This window comes from Bos indicus, chromosome 18 (assembly GCF_029378745.1).
Source record: "Bos indicus isolate NIAB-ARS_2022 breed Sahiwal x Tharparkar chromosome 18, NIAB-ARS_B.indTharparkar_mat_pri_1.0, whole genome shotgun sequence".
Taxonomy (NCBI): domain Eukaryota; kingdom Metazoa; phylum Chordata; class Mammalia; order Artiodactyla; family Bovidae; genus Bos; species Bos indicus.
The window spans coordinates 51,741,842-51,764,211 of NC_091777.1; the positions used below are offsets into that span (position 1 = coordinate 51,741,842).

The following is a 22,370-nucleotide window of genomic DNA, read 5'->3' on the forward strand; positions in this document are numbered from 1 at the left end:
TGGGAGGTCCCTGCTCAAAGCTTTCTGTATATTCAGAAATTTGGGGTATCTGACCTTTTTATTGATTTGTAATATACTTGTGTATTCTGGATATAAGTTCTTTGTCGGAATATGCATTGCAGAGATCTTCTCCCACTTTGTGACTTTCCTTTTCACGCTCGGAGGTTTGTGTTTTCTTTTTTTCCAGCCGCACTTGTGTGGCTTTTGGAATCTTAGTTCCCTGACCAGAGATCAAACCCGGGCCCTTGGCAGTGAACGCGTGGAGTCCTAACCACTCAACCACCAGGGAGTTCCCCTCAGTGGTATCTTTTGAGGAAAAGATTTTTAATTTTCCTAAAGTCCATTTTTCCCCCTTTCTGCTTAATGCTTTTAGAATTTAACAATTCTTGGGACTTCCCTGGTGGTCCAGTGGTTAAGACCCTGCATTTCCACTGTAGGGGGCATGGGTTTGATCGGTGGTTGGGGAACTAAGATCTAACATGTGGTAAGGCATGGACAAAAAAAAAAAAAAAGAATTCTCTGCCTACCCCAAAATCATAAACATACTATTTTCCTGTATGTTTCTTTGTAATAATTTGGTCTTTTACATTTAGATCTACAGTCCACCTAGAATTGCTTTTTATGTATCATGTGAGGAGGAGTGGTCAGAATACTTTCTTCCCATATGGATGTTTTACTGAAAGGCATCATTTATCAAAATGTTCATTCTTTCTCTTTTCGCTACAGTCTTACTCTTGTCATAAATCATGCATGCTTGCATGCTAAGTTGCTTCAGTTGTGTCTGACTCTGTGTGACCCTATGGATTGTAACCCGCCAGGCTCCTCTGTCCATGAGGTTCTCCAGGCAAGAATAGGGGAGTGGGTTGCCATGCCCTCCTCCAGGGCATCTTCCCAACCCGGGGATTGAACCCACGACTCTTATGTCTCCTGTATCGGCAGGCAGGTTACCACTAGCGCCACCTAAATCAAGCATACATTTACCTGTGGATGTACAGATTCTTCATTCTACTGTCTGTCTGTCTGTCTTTGCTCTACTACCACATTGTCTTAAAACACCATGGCTTTAAGTTGTGTTAAAGCTATGGTAAACCCTTCAGTTCTCATATTCGACTTTAGGATTGCTTTGGTTCTTTTGATCTTTTGCATTTTCATATACATTTACATATCATCTTTAAGATGTTTTAAATATTTTAAAATTAAAAATGTTAAACTGGGGGCGGGACAGAAGTAATTAAATAGAATTAAATAGCATTCAATTTAATTCTCCATTAAATTGAATTCAAGGCTTGCAGGGAGGGTAAGGAGTGAAAAAAATCTGTCTCTTTCCCTCTCCAGTCCCCCATTTTTTCCCCATCCTCCCAGAAATATCTGAGCATATACAAGCACATCCCCACTCTTGCCTTCACAAAGAAGAGCATATTGTACACGTTGTTCTGTAGCTTGTTTTTTTCCTCTTAATATATCTTATAGAACTTGTTATTTCAGTAGTTGCCTGGGATTCTTTGATGACATCAATAATCTTTTTAACCTGTTCCAAATTAGGCTGTTTCAGTCTTTGTTCCCGCTACGAGAGGCGCTGCCGTGACTCCCCTCGACCTGCATTCTTGTGCGCAGGTGCATAGCCACTCGGATGAATTCTTAGAATCAGACTTAGCAACATCCCACTGTCTGCAATGCTGGGTTTTCTGCAGAAGATTCTTTTTTGAAGGAGTCTGAAAACCTTGGATTAGAGGCTCCTTCAGGCCCCCAGCTCTGATGGTCTGGGACTGCAGGTTGAACGCTAGATCACTGTTTTCCGACCTTGAGTTCTGTTCCCAGGCCTCAGCCCTTATTTTTGGCTCTGTCAGTTCCCACCCTGATCCTGAGGCTTTGAACCCAAATCTACAGCCCAGATGCCTCAGTCTTGAATTGGGAGAGCGGCCTGATGGAAGGAATGAGGGCTCTGGCAAGTACAGCAATGGGTTTCAAATCCAGCCTCTGCTCCATCTCCCCTTCCCACTGCCCTGCTTCGGCTGTGTGACCTTGGGCAAGGCACTTGACTTCCTCCTCTGTATGTCAAGAGGTCTGTACCAGAGCCTTCCAGCTCCAACACTGGCTTGTCTAGAGAATTCCTAATTTCTGATTCTCTGGCTTCGATACCTGGCCTTCCCTTCCCTCACCCCCATCTCTGTATCTGGCTACTGACAGATCTGCCCTCTGATTCTGTCCACTTGAGTTCAGTCTGGCGCAGAGCTTAAGAGCAGAGCTGTGGACTCAGCCTGACTTGTCCATCTCAACCACTTACTACTTCACTTCTAGGGACCTGTGTCCTCATCTCTCAAATAGAGGTAATAATACCGACCTCCTACGCTGACAGGATAGCTGTCATACAGCAAGCCCACAAGAAATGCTAGCTGCTGCTGCTATTATTAGCATCATCTCATCCCTACTCTCAGTTCCACAAGTTTGGATTTAGAAATGTGGCTTTGGAGAGAGAGAAAAGTACTGACTTCCCTCTGCCCCATCTCCCCTCAGCTCAGGGGCTTTGCTGGGGTCCAGGAATCCAGTCTGCAGTATCTTATAGGTACCTTCTAGTACCTATCAGGCTTCCCTGGTGGTTCAGATGGTAAAGAGTCCACCTGCAATGCAGAAGACCCAGGTTCGATCCCTGGGTAGGGAAGATTCCCTGGAAAAGGGAATGGCTACCCACTCCAGTATTCTTGCCTGGAGAATCCCATGGAGAGAGGAGCCTGGTGGGCTACAGGCCTTGGGGTCAAGAAGAGTCAGACGTGACTGAGCGACTAACACCATAGTACCTACCACTGTATAACAAACTGCCCCCAAACCTGGAGGCTTCCAACAATAATGATTATTTCTCATGATGCTATGGGGCAACTGAACAGTTTTGTTTTGTTTTTCTAATGTGGCCGCAGCATGCAGCTTGTGGGATATTAGTTCCCCGACCAGGAATTGAGCCAACACCCTCGGTGGTGAAAACACAGAATCCTAAGCACTTGACCCCCAGGGGAGTCCCTAAAACTGATGTATTGATTTACTTAATTATTTTTGACTGCATCTTGACGCTTGTGGCATTTTTGTTCCCCAACCAGGGATCGAACCCAGACCCTTGGCAGGGAGAGTGCAGAGCCCTAACCACTGGACCACCAGGGAATTCCCTGAGCAGTTCTGCTGCGCTCACTGCGGTTGTGTGCAGCTGGTGTCTAGGCTGGGCTGTTGGCCAGCATACCTCGGTCCATTCATCCTTACTCATCCTTCAGCAGGCTGGCCCAGGCTTCCTTACGCTGAGGTCCCAAGAGGTCTGCCTGAGGACCCAGGCGCTGAAAGTCACACAGCGCTACTTCCACCACACTCCGTTGGCCAAAGCAAGTCTTGAGGCCAGCTCAGACCCAAGAAGTGAGGAAATCCACTCTACCTCTTGATGGGAGGAGCTGCAAAATACTGTGCGTCTACCCCAGAGCTCAGTAATTCTGTATTGAATGAGAGGCAGCAGGATGACCTCTGTGAACCTCAGTTTTTTTTTTTTAATTAATTAATTCATTCATTTTTGGCTGTGCTGTGCCTTCATTGCTGCACACACATGGGCTTTCTCTAGCTGCAGCAAGCCGGGGCTGCTCTCTGGTTGCAGTGCACAGGCTTCTCATTGTGGCGGCTTTTCTTGTTACAGAGCATGGCTCTAGAGTGCGGGCTCAGCAGTTGCAGAGCACAGGCTTAGTTGCCCCAGGGCATGTGGGATCTTCCTGGACCAGGGATTGAACCCTACACCACTGCATTGGCAGGTGGATTCCTGACCATTACACCACCAGGGAAGTCCAAGCCCTAGTTTCCACATATGTAAAGTGAGTCTAAGAATACCACCCATGTGAGGTCGCTGTGAGGAAATAAAGTGATAAGATCCAAAGAACACACTCAGTGCAGGAGCTGGTACTCAGCAGGTGTTCAGTCCATATGGTAACCATTGTGGATATTATTGGCCCAGGTTCTTCTGGCTGCTTCCTAAGTCATAACGCCTTTTATTCCTAAGTCCAAGGTGACACTGTACAACCATTTAGACAATAACTGCACAGATAAATTTCCCTTTTGTTACCATCATCTTCCTATACCTCATCTTAGTAACACTTGGAATATTCTCTCTGCTTTTGTCGCATTTGGCACAATAAAAGTCAGTAAAGTCTGCTCAAACCCCTCAGAAATAAGCATCAGCGTAGCAAAACGGCTGTAGGCCAGAGGCTGCAAAGTGTTAGGTGTTTGTTTAGCCTGCAAAGCACTAAAAAAAAGATGGTATTAGAATTTGAGTTCTTGCTAACCTTTATAATCAGGAGATTTTACGAAACAACCTGGGTTTCCAGATTCTCTTAACATTGGACCATCTGGCATCTCAGGCCTGCTACTCTCATGACAGCATTGGGCTGGAGCTAAATCCTGGTGGGGCAGATCCTCTTGGATCCCTTGGTGGCTCGTGAAGTCAGTTGAGTGGGTCGCTATCGATTGTGTAGGAAAATGAGACAGAGCAGGACAGAAAATACCAGGATATTCTGCCACAGTTGTAAGAAGGACTGCTTTGTGGAACTAAGTGTAGTGACGCACATGCAGCTGCAGTCACACAGGCATATGTGTGTGACTTGGATTACAAGTAATACATCTCAAGGGGCTTCCCACGTGGTACTAGTGGCAAAGAACCTAGGGGACGCAAGAAACATGGGTTCCATCCCTGGGTCGGGACGATACCCAGAGGAGGGCATGGCAACCCACTCCAGTATTCTTGCCTGGAGAATCCCATGAACAGAGGAGCCTGGTGGGCTACAGTCCATGAGGTCGCAATGACTGAGCACCCATGCATGCCGTGCAGACTGATTCACTCGGGTTACCTGCCTTGCTCATAGCCATTTGAGCTTTTTTTTTTTTTTTTTGGCTGCGCTGCTTGGCTCGTGGAATCTTATTTTCCTGACCAGAGATTGAACCCAGGGCTATAGCAGTGAAGGTGCGGAGTCCTAACCACCAGACTGCAAGGGAAGTTCCCATTTGAACTTGAGATAAGTGAATGTTAACTTGGCTGGTGGAGATCAAACCAGCTCCCTGGGACCTGCTAGGGGCTGGCAGGTTCCCTGTGCTTTTTCCTTGGCTCTGAGTATTTATGTTTTTTAGTAGTTACTGATATTTTTTTGAGGTATAGTTGATCTACAGCGGTGTTAGTTTCAGGTCTATAATATGGTGATCACCTCTTACACACACACACATATATTCTTTTTTTCAGCTTCTTCTCCCTTACAGGTTATTACAAAATATGAGTATAGTTCCCTGGGCTGCACAGTAGGTCCTTGTTGATTATCGATTTGTGGTGCTGGAGAAGACTCTTCAGAGTCCCTTGGACTGCAAGGAAATCAAATCAGTCAATCCTAAAGGAAATCAACCCTGAATATTTATTGGACGGACTGATGCTGAAGCTGAAACTCCAATACTTGGGTCACCTGATGGGAAGGGCTGACTCACTGGAAAAGACCCTGCCTGCCCTGATGCTGGGAAAGACTGAAGGCCAAAGGAGAAGGGGGCGACAGAGGATGAGACGGTTGGATGGCATTACCGACTCAGTAACACTGAGTTTGAGCAAACTCCAGGAGACGGTGAAGGACATAGGAGCCTGGAGTACTGCAGTCCATGGGGTGGCAAAGAGTTGGACACCACTTAGCGACTAAACAACAATATGTTAATCCCAACCTCCTAATTTATCCCTCCTCTCCCAACCCTGCCCTGGCTCTGAGCATTAGTAAACAGGGGCTGTAGGTAGGCCAGGACTCCGTTACCCCTGCTCTGCGAGCAGGTTCCGGAGCTAGCTGCTGGCGTGGACTCTGGGCCCCAGACTCCCCTCGATGCTCCGTCTCTGACCCCACCCCCTCTTCTCGCCTGCTTCCCCAGGAGAACCCGTACGTCATGCGCCGGCCCAACTTCCAGGCTCTGTCCGGGAACGAGCGCTTCGAGGGCTTCTGCGTGGACATGCTGCGGGAGCTGGCCGAGCTGCTGCGCTTCCGGTACCGCCTGCGCCTGGTGGAGGACGGGCTGTACGGGGCGCCCGAGCCCAATGGCTCCTGGACGGGCATGGTGGGCGAGCTCATCAACCGGGTACGGCGGGGCTGGGGCTGCGGAAGGGGCGAGGGCCGGGTGAGGAGGGAGGGAGGGCAGCCAGTGGGGCCTCAGGGCCAGCCTGGCATGTACACTAGGCACCAGCCCATGGTGTGCTGTGCCCCTGTGGCTGGTGAGCACCACGGAGCCAGCACAGACGGGAAGAGGACAGTGCATCACTTCCGGTGTCAAAGGCCATGCACATCACTTCTTGTGTCTGGCTTCCAGATGCTTCCTTCTTGCCGCCTCGGCTTTGTCTTTGCTCAAAGCTCAGAGGGCAAAGAATCTACCCGCGATGTGGGAGTTCCCCTGGAGAAGGGAATGGCTATCCACTCCAATATTCTTGCCTGGAAAATCCCATGGACAGAGGCTACAGTCCATGGGGTTGCAAAGAGTCGGACATGATTGAGCGACTAACAAAGACTTGAGTGAATGAAGGAGACGAGGAGTCGGAACTGGAGGGACTGGACAACTGGAGGAGGTGGAGAAAGCTTCCTGTGGGAGGCGAAGCTAGGAGGGGCAGCCGGGGAGTGCACCTCAGGTGTGCTGTGCCCCGGCACTTGCCAGCAGGTGGACTTCGAGGTTGCCCACTGCTCTCGCAAGTCCACTCTTCCCGTAGATGTGTATTGAATGTCTAGTGTGTGCCTGGAGAAGGCAATGGCACCCCACTCCAGTACTCTTGCCTGGAAAATCCCATGGACGGAGGAGCCTGGTAGGCTGCAGTCCATAGGAGTCAGACACGAGAGCGACTTCCCTTTCACTTTTCACTTTCATGCACTGGAGAAGGAAATGGCAACCCAATCCAGTATTCTTGTCTGGAGAATCCCAGGGGAAGGGGCAGCCTGATGGGCTGCCCTCTATGGGGTCGCACAGACTCGGACATGACTGAAGCGACTTAGCAGCAGCAGCAGCAGTGTGTGCCTTGCACCTTGCTAGGCCTAGGGTATAGTGATGAGCCTAGGGGACCTGGACCCTGCTTCCAAGAGCTCAGGGCCCCATTGAGATGTAGAAAAACAAATGACCACAAGACAGAACCTTCCGGACTTCGAGGGGGGAAACTCAGAGGAGGGACCTAGAGGCTCCTGACCCAGCCGGGGATCCAGGGAGGGCTTCCTGGAAGAGGTGACACCCCAGCAGATTCCCAAAGAGTGTGAAATAGTCAGCTGGGTGAAGTGGGGTTTGGGAGGAGGAGAACTTATGTGAAGGAGAAGAAATGGCATTTACAAACAGCTGGGTGGGGTGTGTGTAAGAGAGAGGGGGATGTATCAGGAGAGCAGCTGGGCCCTGAGTGTGGGCAGGATGTGAGGGTAGGTGAGGAGGGGAGAGGAAAGGCAGGTGGGAGGTGGTAGGCAGGGTGCAGTGCAAAGACTATTTTGGAGTCAGGCCCACCCTGGTATGAGTGCTGTGGTGAGTCATTTCTCTCCTCCCAGCCTCAGTTTCCCCTTCCTAGGATGGGGGCTAATGATAGCTGACAGGTCTGTAACGAGGGTTACAGACACACCACACGTGTTGCTGGTCATATGTAGTGCCTGAGTTCCTCTTTGTTTCTGGTTGCCCTGCAAGGCTTGAAAGATCTTGGTTCCTCAACCAGGGATTGAACCCAGGGCCCCAGCAGTGAAGGTGTGGATTCCTAATCACTGGACCACCAGGGAACTACTGGAACCACCCTGTAGTTCCTTTTCCTTCCAGACACTAGAAGCTGCATGGGCAAATGCCCAGAAAAGACAAACAGGCCCCTGGCTTAGGGCATGCCCGGGGCAGGTGTGTGGAGCAGGGACCTTTGGCCATAAACAGTCAGGGTGGCCTTGATATTGGACTTGGCAGAGGGCATTGGAGACTGTCACTTTCCTGTCTCTCTCATCCAGAATTCACTGCATGCGAGCCCCTGAATATCACCAGGGTAAACTCAAAAAGGCCACTTCGCTTGACAAGGACGTTGATCCCTTAGGGCACTGATTTTCAAAAGTTGTTTTGACTGCAGAACCTTTTTTCCAGTTGAAAGGGCCCTCAGAACCCTGGACAAAACAGCTGCTCTGGTGGAGAAGGAGGTGGGGGTGTCCCCAGGGGTCCTGGTGACTCAGTCTTCCCCCCGACCCCGGCCAATTCCAACTGGCAGGCCTGAGGCACTGTTCTGCAGGCACCAGCTGGCTGAAAGCTTCAGCCCTGGGTGGGTTTAAGAGTCTGAAGCCAGGACCTGAGGAGCCCAGAGGCAGAAGCTGGTGCCTTAATGCCCACCTCACTGGCAGCCTTACCTGCGACCTCATCGCCATAGCCTGGTCCCCAGTCATGTAAACTCAGAACTTTGTGTTCATCGGGGCCCCCAGAAATAAGATTCCAGGAGAGTAACAACCACCTCCTCCCCAACCAAAGTCACCGTCAACTGGACGCCTATCCATTCATCAAGGAAGAAGTCCTATTTATAAATGTATGACCTTGGGCAAGAGTTTAACTCCCTGTGCCTTAGAACTTGGTGTGAAGGTGCCTGGGGTGAGGATTGGGAACTTTGCTGGTTGGTGGCTGCTAATTAGAAAAGTTTATGCGCCTGGGTCCTGGGTCTTGTCTGAATCTCTGCAGAGCATTTGTTGTGTGACATTGGGCGAGTTATTTAACCTCCCTGTAAAACTGAAGAAATAACAGATGCTGACACATAGGGTCGTTGAGAGTGTAAAATGAGTTAATTTGTGTAGGGGCTTGGAACAGGGCCCTGCAAGTAGTGGGTGCTGTGTGCCTGAACTCTCTTTCTGTCGTTGTTAATGTTATTCCTGCCAGCATGGACATCCATTCATGCATTCATCTGCCCTCCAGCCAGCTAGCATTTACTGAGTGCCTGCTGTATACCAGTAGGAAAAATCCCCTGATGCTGGCAAAGACTGAAGGCAAAAGGAAAAACGGGCGGCAGAGGATGAGATGCTTAGATAGCATCATTGACTCTATGGACGTGAACTTGAGTGGGAGATAGTGGGGGACAGGGAAGCCTGGTGGGCTGGAGTCCATGGGGTCGCAAAGAGTCGGACACGACTTAGCAACTGTATACCAGATGCTGTGGTACACCCTGGGGATTCAGTGGCCTGGGTTTGCTCTTAGGGTTAAAGACTTTGGTCCTCAGCTGGCGGCCCATGGGATGCACCCCCTGCACACAAAGGGTTGAGCTGGCTCAAATGAGGAGACAGTCGTGGGGTGGGGAGTGGCAGCGGCTGCCAGAGGGTCTGTAGGGATGGAAGGGGAGGCTGGAGAGGGCCTGGACTTGGTGACTGCCTGGGGTGAGGGACGGAGGAGAGAGGACGTGAGCGCGCCTCCTGTTTCTGATTTGGGCAACTGGGCACCAGCGATGACATTTAGGGGAAGAACACTGGAGGAGGAGCAGGCTGACTGCAAAGGATGGGCATGGTTTGGCCTCGCCGAGGCTCATCTGCCTGCTGTGGAAGGCCAGGCACACTGAGCTTCACACAGACACTCCCCACTGTTTTCCCGACGGTGGCAGCTGACGTTAGTGAACTTCACGCCACGTGCCAGAACTTTGCAAGTGTCACTTACTTCTGACAATCCTTCCTGGACCAGACGATCACTGCTCTCCTGCCAAAGTGAGATCAGGGGCTCAGCAGTGAAGGGACCAGCCCCCAGCACGCAAGGCTGCAGATGGGTGTGTCTGACCCGAGGCCTTTGCAGACACTCGGCAGGTCCTTGGGAAGCCTGGAGTGGTCAGGGTGATGCTCACGCCGTGCCAGGCCCTTGTCCGAACTTTATGAACTTAACACAACTCCTTGACTCCTCACGGCCACCCCTTTGAGGATGGCCTGGTGTTAGCTCAGATTTCTGTAATGGACAGAGTGAGGCACTCAGATACCATGTCCAGGGCACATGGCTGGTAACAGGCAGAGCCAGGGCTGGCATCCCGGCAGGCTGGCCCAGACCTGATGACTGACTTCCAGAGGGAAAACAGCCCGGGGCACCAGCAGCCCCCCAACCACCCCAGGGCCAGGTGCAGGGCTCAGACGCCAGGCTCCAATTATGGTCCATTTATTTCACCCAGTGGCCACTGCTGGAATTGGCTTTATCCCTGCTGTCACTGCCGCGCTGTGAACTCAGCCCCGCCCCTCTCACCCGCCTCCTCTGGGCCTCCCATCTCTCTCCATTCCAGTTTGTCCTCTAGATTCAGACACGACTGAGTGAGTAACACACTTTAGTTGTCACCTCCCCAGGCCTGCAGGCTAAACTCTGTGCACTTTGGTCTGGCACTTAAGAGATCAGGAAGCGAATTTCCAGGTGAAAATCAGCAGGCAGGAGGTGTGTGGGGGCGCCCTTAGAAACCTGCCTTGTGAGGTGGTGTGCAGGAAAGAACCCATCTGCCAATGCAGGAGATGCAGGAGACCCAGGTTCCATCCCTGGGTAGGGAAGATCCCTTGAAGGAAGGCATGGCAACCCACTCCAGTATTCTTGCCTGGAGAGTCGCATGGACAGAGGAGCCTGGTGGGCTACAGTCCATGGGGTCACAAAGAGTCAGACGTGACTGAAGTGACTTAGCATGAGGGAGGGGAGGAGCAGGCTTGGGCAGAGAGGGAGGAGTTGAGCTGTGAGGCAGTCGTGACCATCCTGCGGGCAGCTCTGGAGCTGGGGTGGCCATTAAAGATGTCCCCCTGAGGGAAGGGGCCAGGCTTTTATGCCCCCCACCAACAAATCATTGGAGAGGGGCTGTCCTCAGGGGACGTCAAGGGGCTTCTTCCACCTACAGAGCAAACAGCCACCAAAACCTGGGCCCGTGAGTGTCCCGTCCTGAAGAAGGGTCCAGGCGGCCACCTCCTGGACACAGCGGTGTCCACAGCTGTGAGCTGGTCAGACGCCAGATGGAGCCGGCCTCAGGTTGGAAGTGTTCCCACGTGATCTCTGACAAGCCACTTCACCTCTCTGATCTCAGTTTCCCCTCTTGAAATGGGAATGATGTTCCCTCTGTCACAGATTTGCAGGGAGTGGGCAAGGGGGGATTCAAGGCCCCAGGACAGAGCCTGGGTCACTGGGGTCTTGCAGGTATGGAATTCGGGTGTGTTTGTTTTTTGTTTTCCTTTTTGACCTCGCTACGTGGCTTGAGGATCCTAGTTCCTCAGACAGGGATGGAACGCGGGCCTCGTGAGTGAAAACACTTGATTCCCAACCACTGGACCACCGGGAATTCCTTCTTTTTTTCTCTCTCTCTTTTTGGATTGTATTTTTATTGTGTTGTGCAGCCACGGGAAGGTTTTAAGCAGGGAAGGTGCCATGATCTAATTTCTTTATTCTTTTTTTATTGAGGTGAAGTTCATATAAAAGTAACCATTTTAAAGCATACAACTCAGTGGCATTTAGTATATTCACAATATTGTATAACCATTGCCTCTCTCTAGTTTCAAGACATTTTCATGAGCCCCAGAGAAAACCCAAACCCAACAGCAGTCACTGCCATTTGCCCCTTTCCCCAGCACCTGGCAGTTACCACTCTGCTCTCTGTCTCCATGATTTACTTATTCTAGACATTTTGTATAAATGGAACCAGCCAATATGTGGCCTTTTGAGTCTGGCTTCTTTCACACAGCACAGTGTGCTTGAGGTTCATCCACATTATAGCGTGATGAGTACTGCCTTCCTTTTTAAAAAAGTATTATTATTATTCTGGAGGAGGGCATGGCAACCCACTCCAGTATTCTTGCCTGGAAAATCCCATGGACGGAGGAGCCTGGCTGGCTACAGTCCATGGGGTCACAAAGAGTCTGACACCACTGAGCTACTGAGCGCGTGTGCGCACGCGCGCACGCGCGCACACACACACACACACACACACACACACACACGTTATTACTATTATTATTATTACTAGGCTACCCCGTGCAGCATGTGGGATCTTAGTTCCCTGACCAGGGATGCAACCTGCACCCCCTGCATTGCAAGTGTGGAGTCTTAACTGCTGCACCACCAGGGAAGTCCCCTGCCTTCCTTTTTGAGGCTGAATAATATTCCATTACATGGATATAGGGCCTTGATTTAATTTCAAAAACATGTAAAAATGATTACTCTGGGCAGGGCTTCCCTGCTGTCGCTAGTGGTAAAGAACCCACCTGCTGATGCAGGAGACAAAAAAGATGCAGGCTCGATCCCTGGGTCAGGAATATCCCCTGGAGGAGGGCATGGCAACCCATTTCAGTATTCCTGCCTGGAGAATCCCCTGGACAGAGGAACCTGGCAGGCTACAGTCCACAGGGTGGCAAAGAATCGGACGTGACTGGATGACTGAGCGTGCATGCAGTGGTGGCTGAGAAATAACCGTAGTGGCCCAAGAGTAGAGACAGGATGGTCCATTTCAGAGGTTGTTGGAAGGTGTGGAAGAGGGAAGACGCTGCCTGGTGCTGGGGTGGTAGCTATGTCAGGTGTACCACCAGGTAGGGTGTGTGCCAGAGGCCAAGAGGAGTCAAGTAACTGCAGGGTTTGGCTAAACAGCTGGGCAAAACCGGTAAAGCCAGTTTCCATGGTGGGGAGGATACAGGGAGTGGGGAGGATGAGAGTTATCTCTGGGCGTGGATCATTGGAGATACCTACTTGAAATTCAAGTGGAGACAAAAGGATTTCCTTGTGCGACTGGGCATGAATTATTTAACTCATCCCCTATTGATGGATATTTGGATGGTTTCCAGTTTTTGCAGGCATAGACAATGCTACCATCAACTGGGCCTGTGGATTGGTGGGGGTGTTCCTGAGGGATAAATTCCAAGCGGTGGAAGCATTGGGTCAAAGGGTATGAATATTTTTTAAGTACATACTGCCAAATGGCCCTTCAAAAAGGTTCCACCAATTTATATTCCCACTCAAAGTGCACGAGAATGTCAAATTTCCCACACTCTTGCCAACAATGGGTATTATCAATCTTTTAAAAAAATCTTTGCCAACCCGAAAGGCTAAAAATAATCTTAGCGTTTTAACCTAAACACAGTGTCACGCGGCTGCACATTAACCCCCATGTGGATGCACTGTAATTTATTGAAACGCTTTTTAGTTGTTTCCAGGTATTTTTATCCATCTGTTTGTGCTGTTATAAACAACCACAAGCAAACATCTTCATGCAGAAAAGCTTAGCCTGCATTGTAGCTGACTAGAATTGACTCTCAGTAGAATTACCAGGTGAAAGAGGAAAACCCTTTGTATGGCTTTTGTTATATATTGTGGAACTGCTTTCTGGAAAGACTGTACCAGGTTCTTCTTTCTTTTCTTTTTTTTTTTTCCAGCTGTGCCACATGGCATAAAATGTCTTAGTTCCCTGCGTGCACGCATGGTCAGTCACTAAGTTGTGTCTGACTCTTTGCGACTCCATGGACTGTAGCCCACCAGGCTCCTTTGTCCCTAGGATTTCCCTGGCAAGAATACTGGAGTGGGTTGCCATTTCCTTCTCCAGTGGACCAGGGATGGAACCCGAATCTCCTGCATTGGCAGGCAGGTTCTTTACCACTGAGCCACTTGGAAAGCCCCTTAATACCCTGACCAGGGATCAAACCCATGACTCTTGCGGTGCAAGCTCGAAGTCTGAAACACTGGACCTCCAAGGAAATCCCTTCTTTTCTCTTTTTTCAAGCCCATTTTCTTTTAACACCAGCTTTGTCTCAGCACTGAGGAATTGATGGGTTTTTAGATTTTCAGACAACCTCCTATCATTTTCATAGATGGCAAGGCATTTTGGGTTTTCCTGCTTTTACTGGTGGACCACCATAAGGGTTCTGTGGCTGTGTGATCGATGCAGTCTGAGCCCAGGTTCCACTCAGGAGGGGCCTGATGGATCTGTGGACTCCCTCTGTGTTTCCCCAGGTCTGGGTTGTATAATTGGGACAGACGTATATGGCAGCTGGCAGAATCCCACGTTGGTTTTCTGACCCGTGGAGTCAGGATCATTGTTGTAGAAAGTGCCAGTGGAAGCCCCCAGAACGCCCCACATTTCCCAGGATGGAAATCCAAAAGCAATTCTACTGCCTTTGGAGGAACTGCAGATTAGTGCCGCCATTAATGGCTCAAAAGAAGCTGGGGTGGTGATCTCATCTTTGTTCCACTGACCTGTGTGGGGATTCCCCTAGCGGTCCAGTGGCTAAGACTGTGCTTCCAATGCAGGGGGCTTGGGTTTGATCCCTGGTCAGGGAACTAAGATCCTGCATGCCACAAGGCACAGCCAAAAAACAAATAGACAAAAAACGACTGACCTGTTTGGCTTGTGTGGAAGGCAGATGGATCTCGGAGAATGACTGTGGATTACTGTAAATGCAATCAGGTGGTGATTGCAATTGCAGTTGCTGGCCCAAATGAAGTGTCTTTACTGGAGCACGTCAGCACAGCCCTTGGCAGCTGTTGTGAGCTACTGACTGACCTGGCAAATGCTTTTGTCTCCATACCACTTTCCAAGGACCACCAGAAGCCAGGAGTACAAACCTTGAGTCTTGCTGAAGGCTGACATCAACTCTCTTGCTTCTCGCCATCACCTAGACCACTGAGATACAGTGTTGCCCTTGTCCATCACACTGGCAACATTCTGCTGATCCGATCTTAAGAGGAGGAAACAGCATTTAGTAAGGAGGTTGGCAGTAAACCCACTGCTGATATCAGTCAGTTATGGTCCAATCTGGAGACAAAACACCAGTTACTTGAACAGAATCATGTTACTCAGTTGTGTCTGACTCTTTGCAACCCTACGGACTGCAGCACGCCAGGCTCCTCTGTCCTCCACTATCTCCCGCAGTTTATTCAAAGTCATGTCCATTGAGTCGGTGATGCTATCTAACCATCTCATCCTCTCCCGCCCTCTTCTCCTTTTGCCTTCAGTCTTTCCCAGCATCAGGGTCTTCTCTAATGAGTTGTCTCTTCGCATCAGGTGGCCAAAGGTATTGGCGCTTCAGCTTCAGTCCTTCCAATAAATACTCGGAGTTTGTTTCCTTTAAGATTGACTAGTTTGATCTCCTTGCAGAATCATATCAGCTATTTTTGTATGCTTGTTTTTATTTTATTTTTGGTCGCAGTGTGCATGCAGGATCTTAGTTCCCTGACCAGGGTTGGACCTGTGCCCCCTGCAGTGGAAGCTCTGAGTGCTGAAACTGTGCACCTCTGATGAACCCATGTGTGAGGATTCAAAGCCAACCAAAACGCAGATTGGGACTTGAACCCACGGTCCTTTTTATTTTATTTTTTAATATTTATGTATTTGGCTGCGTCGGGTCTTAGCTGTGGCTTGAAGCATCTTCACTGCATCATATGGGATCTTTTGGTGCAGCACGCGGACTCTCTAGTTGCGGTGCACCGGCTCCAGAGCTGGCAGGCAGGCTCAGTGTTGCAGCACATGGGCATCGTTGCTCTGCAGCTTGTAGAATCTCAGCTCCCCGACCAGGGATCGAACCCGAGTTCTCTGCACTGCAAGGTGGATTTGTAACCACTGGACCACCAGGAAATTTCTGAATCAACTGTCTCTTAATTAGAATCACTCACCTGGTGTCCAAACTTGGGTTCTTTGAGTCTCAGCACAGAAGGAATTCAGGGAGAGGCAAAGTGATAGGCAAGAAGTAGAATTACTAATATTCCACTTGCTTGTGTGGGATGCAAGTGGGCAGGTGCAGGGGCTGTGTCCCAAAAACTACATTTTGGGCTTAACTGGTAGCTCAGAAGGGAAAGAATCTGCCTGCAATGCAGGAGACCTAGGTTCGATCCCTGGGTTGGGAAGGTTCCCTGGAAGGGGAAATGGCTACCCACTCCAGTATTTTTGGCTGGGAAATCCCATGGACAGAGGAACCTGGTGGGCTACAGTCTATGGGGTTACAAAGAGGACACAACTGAGCAACTTATACCCTTATAAGTTGACTGAACACTAACACTTATAATCAACGGAAAGTGGAGAAGGGGGGAAAGGACCACCTTCTTCCTCTTTCTTCCAGTTGATGTCAGGCTTACATCACTAGCCTCTTTAGAGTGTTTGACCCTATAAGGTCAAACTAGGACTGTCACAGAGCTTATTGAAATCAGCAGAATGGTGGTAACATGTCCTAAAATATGTTGAATCATCTCAGTTTCCATGTAACGACAGTCTCTTGCTTTGAAATGTTAACCTTTCCCTTAAATCTGTCCTTAACCCTAAGGATCATTATTTTGCTGATCTCGACCAGCACAATGCAAGCTTCATTTTTTTTTTTTTTCTTTCACTTAATGACCTGGGGCATATCGCATGCTTTTACTCATGGCTTTGTAGTTAAGCAAACCTGCTTCATCCCAGGATATTGTAATAGCTCTCTTGAGTGACCCTCACCTTAGAGTAGAGCTTCCCCGGTGGCTCAGATGGTAAAGAGGCTGCCTGCAGTGCAGGAGACCTGGGTTTGATCCCTGGGATGGGAAGATCACCTGGAGAAGGAAATGGCAACCCACTCCAGTGTTCTTGCCTGGAAAACACCATGGACAGAGGAGCCTTGTGGGCTACAGTCCATGGGATCACAAAGAGTTGGGCATGACTAAGTGATTTCACTTTCGCTTTACTTAGAATGGTCTCTTGAAGTTCCCTAGGTTTTCCTGTCTATCTACAATCCCCTACTGGGACTTCTACAGCCATCTATGTAACTATCTATTTTTATCCCTATCAGTTTTTTAAATTTTATTTTAAAATATTTCTTTATTTGGCCGCATCGGGTCCTAGTTAGAACGTGTGATATCTTCACTGAATCTTGTGGGATCCTTCCTTGTGGTGCCTGGACTTTCTCATTGTGAGGTGCGGGCTTAGTTGCCCCAAGGTATGTGGGATCTTAGTTCCTCGACAAGGGATCGAACCCACGTCCCCTGCATTGCAGGGTGGATTCTTAACCCCTGGGGCCATCAGGGAAGTCCCATCCATATCAGTCTTAACCACTGGACCACCAGGGATTTTTCCTCCTATCAGCTATTGGAATAGAGAGAATTTAATATAGCTATTTGTTGCGCTTCCCTGGTAGTCCAGTGGTTAAGAATCCGCCTGCCAAAGCAGGGGACATGGATTCGATCCCTGTTCTGGGAAGATCCTATGTGCTGCGAAGCAACCGAGCTTGTGCCACAACTACTGAGCCCCTGCTCTGGAGCCTGTGAGCCACAACTAGAGAGGTGCCCCCGCTTGCCACAACTACAGAAAGTCCTTGTGCAGCAACAAAGACCCAGCATAACCAAAAATAGACAAATCTCTTCAAAAAAGAATTGTTAGCTTGGGAAATCCCTGGCAGTCCAGCGGTTAAGACTCTGTGCTTTCTCTGCTCAGTGTCCGGGCAGATCCTGCAGGCTTCACAGTGTAGCCAAAAAAAAAAACAAGAATTGTTAACTAGATGTAAAGTTGTTAGAGGGCTTCCCTGTTGTCTCAGTGGGAAAGAATCCACCTGCCAATGCAGAGACGGGGATTCTATCCCTGGGTTGGGAAGATCCCCTGGAGAAGGGAATGGCAGCCCACTCCGGTATTTCTGCCTGGAGAATCCCACGAACAAAGGAGCCTGGCAGGCTACAGTCCATGGGGCTGCAAAAAAGTTGGGACACAATTTAGCAACAAAATGAAAATTGTGAACCTGCTAACCAAAAGAGTAAAAAGGAAACTAAGGGATCCTGAGGGTAGCAGCTGCAGGAAGCACCCACCACCCTGAGGGCTAAGGGGAAAGGAGAAGAAGTTAGAAAGACTGAAACTTAGAAACTCGAGAGAGGCCCAGTAGAGCTGAGACTCAGACCTTTGAGGCAGAGATGCTGTTGGTCTGGTTTTGCGGATGTTTGGTGGGACTTTGGATTTGAGCAGCAACTTACCCCTGGGTCTCACTGCGTGTGCTGCTTCCGTCCTTTTACCAAACAATTTGTAAGACTTTTCATTTTGAGGGAGGCCCAGAGTACAAAGACCGCAGCAGGTGCTGGCTTCATGTAATCTGACCTGACTGACGCCCGGACCTGATGACCCGGCAGATCCAGGGATGTGCAGAGTGCTGGTGGCAAATAGGGATCAGGCAGCAGGAGGTCACTCACTGCAGACCGCGAGGGCTTTGAAGCAAATCAGGCTCTTTTCTGTAGATACTATTTTTTTCAGTTTGAGAAACTGCTCATTACTGGGCCCCCATAGAGATCGAACACCTCTCCATGGATAGTGACCATGTGACCTGAGGACTCGTGTGATCTGAGTATTGTCATCTGTGCTCCAGTCAGGGTCCTACCGGGAAACAGGTCACTCCAAATATCTGAATGAAGAGAAGTATTCACTAGGAATGAAGTTGCTAACTAGGTAACTGGAAGGGTAAAAGTTGAAGTCTGAGGCCAACTTTTTCTGCAAGGGGCTGGATGTAAATAGTCCCGGCTTCCAGGTCATCCTGTCGCTACTCAACTCTTTTGTCTGGAAAGCAGTTGCAGACGATAGCTAAACGAGTGAGGCTGGCTGGGTTCCAGTAAGACTTCATTTACAAAATTGGGCAGATGCACTAGACCTGGCCGTGGTTCACATATCCTTGCTCTCAGGCACGGAGGTAGCAAGTCAGGAAGCCCCTCTGTCTCAAGTTCCGAAGGAACAGAGAGGAGCTGACGCTGTTGGAAACTGAGGAAGGGCTCTTTGAGGCTCGTTCTGCAAGCGCTTGTTGTCCTTCTTAGTCGCTAAGTCATGTCAGACTTTTTTGTGACCCCATGGACTGTAGCCTGCCAGGCTCCTCTGTCCATGGGATTTTCCAGGCAAGAATGCTGGAGTGGGTTGCCATTTCCTTACAGGGGATCTTCCCGACCCAGGGATCGAATCCCTGTCTCCTGCATTGGCAGGCGGATTCTTTACCACTGAGCTATCAGGGAAGCCCACTGCAAGTGCTAGGAGGCTGCAGACTGGATTTGTCTGCTGTCCTGGGAAGAACCGCAGCTACCTTTGGTGCAGAAAGGAAGGCTGGGGACCCGAGAGCCCACTGGAAAGTGCAGGTCACTCTCATTCCTCCAGCCCTGCAGCCTTCCTCTGGCGCCCCCTACAGGGAGCCGATGGCACAGCCCAGATGGTTTGCACAGAGCTGGTGCACAGGGCAGGCTGGGGGCAGCGGGACAGTCACAAGTGGTTGGTTTTTGGACATTTAGACAACCCCTCACCCCCCATCATTTCTACAGGTGGCTAGTCATTTGGCTTCTTCCCAATTTCATCCCAGAAATGAAACTGTCAGGGTCACCTTGGGGAAGGGAAGTCTTCTCAAAGGAATGGGTGTCTCTTTTGGAAAATGAAGAGGCGGGGAGGAGGAGGTGGAAAGGGAGGGGGAGTTTTAAGTCTCTGAGAGGAGTCTAGAAGGAACTTTCAGCCTTTAAGGATCTGTCTGTCCTCTGTTCAGAATGAAATCTGAATCTGACCACCACCACTTTGCCCGCCCCCAGCATCTCCATGGACACCTTTAGTCAGCTTTCTCCCTGCCCATCTCACCCCTATGCCCGCTTCCACTCTTGCCCCTGTGGTCTGTTCTCAAGGCAACCAGATCAGTCACCTCCTGCTCACACCCTCTGATGTGATGTCTTCCACTGTCCTTGGAGCAGAATTGGCCGCCTCACCCTGGCCTGCAGGGCCCTGAAGGGCCCTGGTCCCCACTCCACTGAATTTCCCACCCCTTACTTTCTTTTTCTTTTTTTAATATTTATTTATTTGGCTGCACCAGCTCTCAGTTGAAGCACACAGGATCTTCAGTCTCAGTTGTGGCAAGACCAGGGGTCGAACCCGGGTCCCTGCTTTGGGAACACAGAGTCTTAGCCAATGGACCACCAGGAAGTCCTCTACCCCTCCCTTTCTGCTCCAGCCACCCTGGACACTGTCTTGGGTGCAGTGGGGAAGCCACCCCTGGGTTTTAAACAGGTGATTATCACTTTGGATTGGGGGTGTTATTAGCGGAGGTGGGGTTGTGTGGCAGTGAGGAGGCTGACGGGTTATCATGGAGGACCTTTGTCAAGACAGACCTCCTGGGGTGCATGAAATAAGATTCCTGTATTTGCTGGCATTGTTCCTGACAGTTCACGTATTAGTCATAAGAGGGGCAAGTGCACAACAAAGGAGAAAACCGGAATTCCCTGGTGGTCCAGTGGTTAGGACTTGGTGCTTTCACTGCTGGGGGCACAGGTTCGATTCCTGGTCACAGAACTCAGAATCTGCAGGTTGTGGGCCAACAAAAAACAGAGGGAACCACTCCTTACTCTCAACATGCAGAAATCCCCAAGGGTGGGCTGTGAACCCAGTGTGTTCTGGGCCCTTGCCACATGTCGAAGCCTCTGGCTTCACCATCGCTGCTCCCAAGTCTCACTGGGGCCATGTCGTCTGACCCCCACCTGGCAGGAATCGTTTCACCTGCATATCTCCCTCTGCTCTTGGTTTGTCTTTCGGGTCTGTCTTTTTTCCCTGACATCGAGTGATCTTTCAGATGGGTCTCTTCTCCCCCGGTCGCGGATTTCATTTGGGCCCCACGTGATCTCTCTGTGACCCTGGTTCTGATGCAGCCTGTGGCACCCCTCTCTCCTTCGAGGCCTGAGCCCTCTCTCCCTTCCCCCAGTTCTGCCCCAGCCTCTGTTACCTCCCATGCTGCCAGTCTCAGTGCCTTGGGGAGGTGAGCATGTCCCTCCTCCCAGACCAGTGATCCAGGACCTTGACTCTTCTGTTTCAGCCCCAGGGTTTAAGGTCTGTGCTTGAATTGGGAGTCAGTGCTGGGCCCAGTTGAGGCCGTGGGGGCGGAGCCGGTGTTCATGGAAGAGGCACCCTGGGAGCCGGGTCCCAACCCAGGAGACCTCTCGCCTACATGTATTGCCCCCATTTTACAGAGAAACAAACTGAGGCTCAGAGACACGGAAGCCCCTGTCCCGGGTCACCCAGCGGGCTTGGGTCAGAGCCAGGGCTCCCTCCTCCCACACCCGGCCCGTACCAGCTCCCTGCCTCCTCTGTCATGTATGTGTGCGTGTGAGGCCACGTGTTCACGTGTGTGCACTGTGCCTCCAGGGGATGACCCCCCCACACCACATCACCTGCTCTCGTGTACTGGGCACGTGTCTGTCTGCCTGAGTCCACGTGGGTAGCCTGTGTCTGGACACTCGTGTGGATTTGGCGTGGTGCGTATATGTTGCTGGTGTAGACCTGTCCGTGTACAGTGCTCACATGTGCAGTGTGTGTGTGTGTCTCCAGGGTCTGTATATGTGTGTGTGAAGTGCCAGGTTTTTTCCCAGCCTGGGTCCTGCCCACAGCTAATGACTGACTGATGTCCACTTGAGCAAGATGGCCTCTTTGGGTCAGGCATCCCGGTGCGCCAGCCAGACCTCCCCAACACACCCTTTTCTCCCTCCCTTCACCACGTCAGACGTGGACCCCAGCCACCCACCCTTCCCTGACTCAAGACTATGTGCAGCTCCTCTCGAGGTCATTCTCTCAAAGGAGCTGGGCGTAGTCCTGGGTCTCGGGATGCCTGGGTGCACACACCTGGGTCCCTAGCACCTGTCAGGGGCAGGAGCGTGGAGGTCACACGTCTGTGTTATGATCCCCAGCTGTTGTGCCTTTATTCCTCAGTGCCTTGGCCTCTCTGAGACTCAGTCTCCCCAGCTGTAAAATGGGGCTAGTACTGGCCCCCAGGGAGCTGTTGAGAAGATTATACAAGATAAACCCTATAAAGTGGCATCTAGCTCGGAGCCTGGCACGAAGTAAGCTTGATAAATGTTACCTGTTGTTAACTGTTCATACCGAAGAGAAACCAAGGCTCCCGGAGGGTCCTGAGTGGGTCAGCGTCCGGGCATCTTGACTCCAATCTCAGGACCCCGGCGTGGTGGGAGTGGCGGGGGGTCTGTGGTAGATTTTATAAAGCAGGGCCTTAAATGATGAGCTTGACGTTGGGGGAGGGGAGCGGGAGAGATTGGATGAGGCAGGGCAGCTGGGAGGAAGGAGGACGTGAGATGACGGGTCCAATACGGGCCCAGGGTGCCAGGACCCCTGGCTCCTCCTGCCGTCCTGCTCTCTGGGTGCCTCTCTCTTGGCTTCTGATACTCCAAATCGTTCCCTCGGTACAGCTCTCTCTAACTGCGCGTCTGTCTCCCTGGCCCACCCCTCTGCCCCCGCCCCGCCTCCCCTCCAGCAGAAGGCAGACCTGGCTGTGGCTGCGTTCACCATCACAGCTGAGCGGGAGAAGGTCATCGACTTCTCCAAGCCCTTCATGACCCTGGGGATCAGCATCCTCTACCGGGTGCATATGGTATGGTTCCCCTGGAGACGTGGCCGGGGGTGGGGCGGGGGTGGCATTGAGGCCCGAGAGAGA

At 50.7% G+C, this 22,370-nt stretch overlaps 1 protein-coding gene across 2 annotated transcripts in view; it reads left to right on the forward strand.

Annotated features, from left to right (window-relative positions):
* Positions 1–22,370, forward strand: part of GRIK5 (glutamate ionotropic receptor kainate type subunit 5) — a 63,581-nt gene that overhangs the window by 20,088 nt on the left and 21,123 nt on the right. Inside the window, exons 12-13 of one of the 2 annotated variants that reach the window (XM_070771110.1) lie at positions 5,911–6,114; positions 22,191–22,307. In XM_070771110.1, the coding sequence (XP_070627211.1) occupies positions 5,911–6,114; positions 22,191–22,307 (321 nt within the window). The remainder of the gene's footprint in view (positions 1–5,910; positions 6,115–22,190; positions 22,308–22,370) is intronic. The other variant, XM_070771111.1, reaches the window with a different exon arrangement.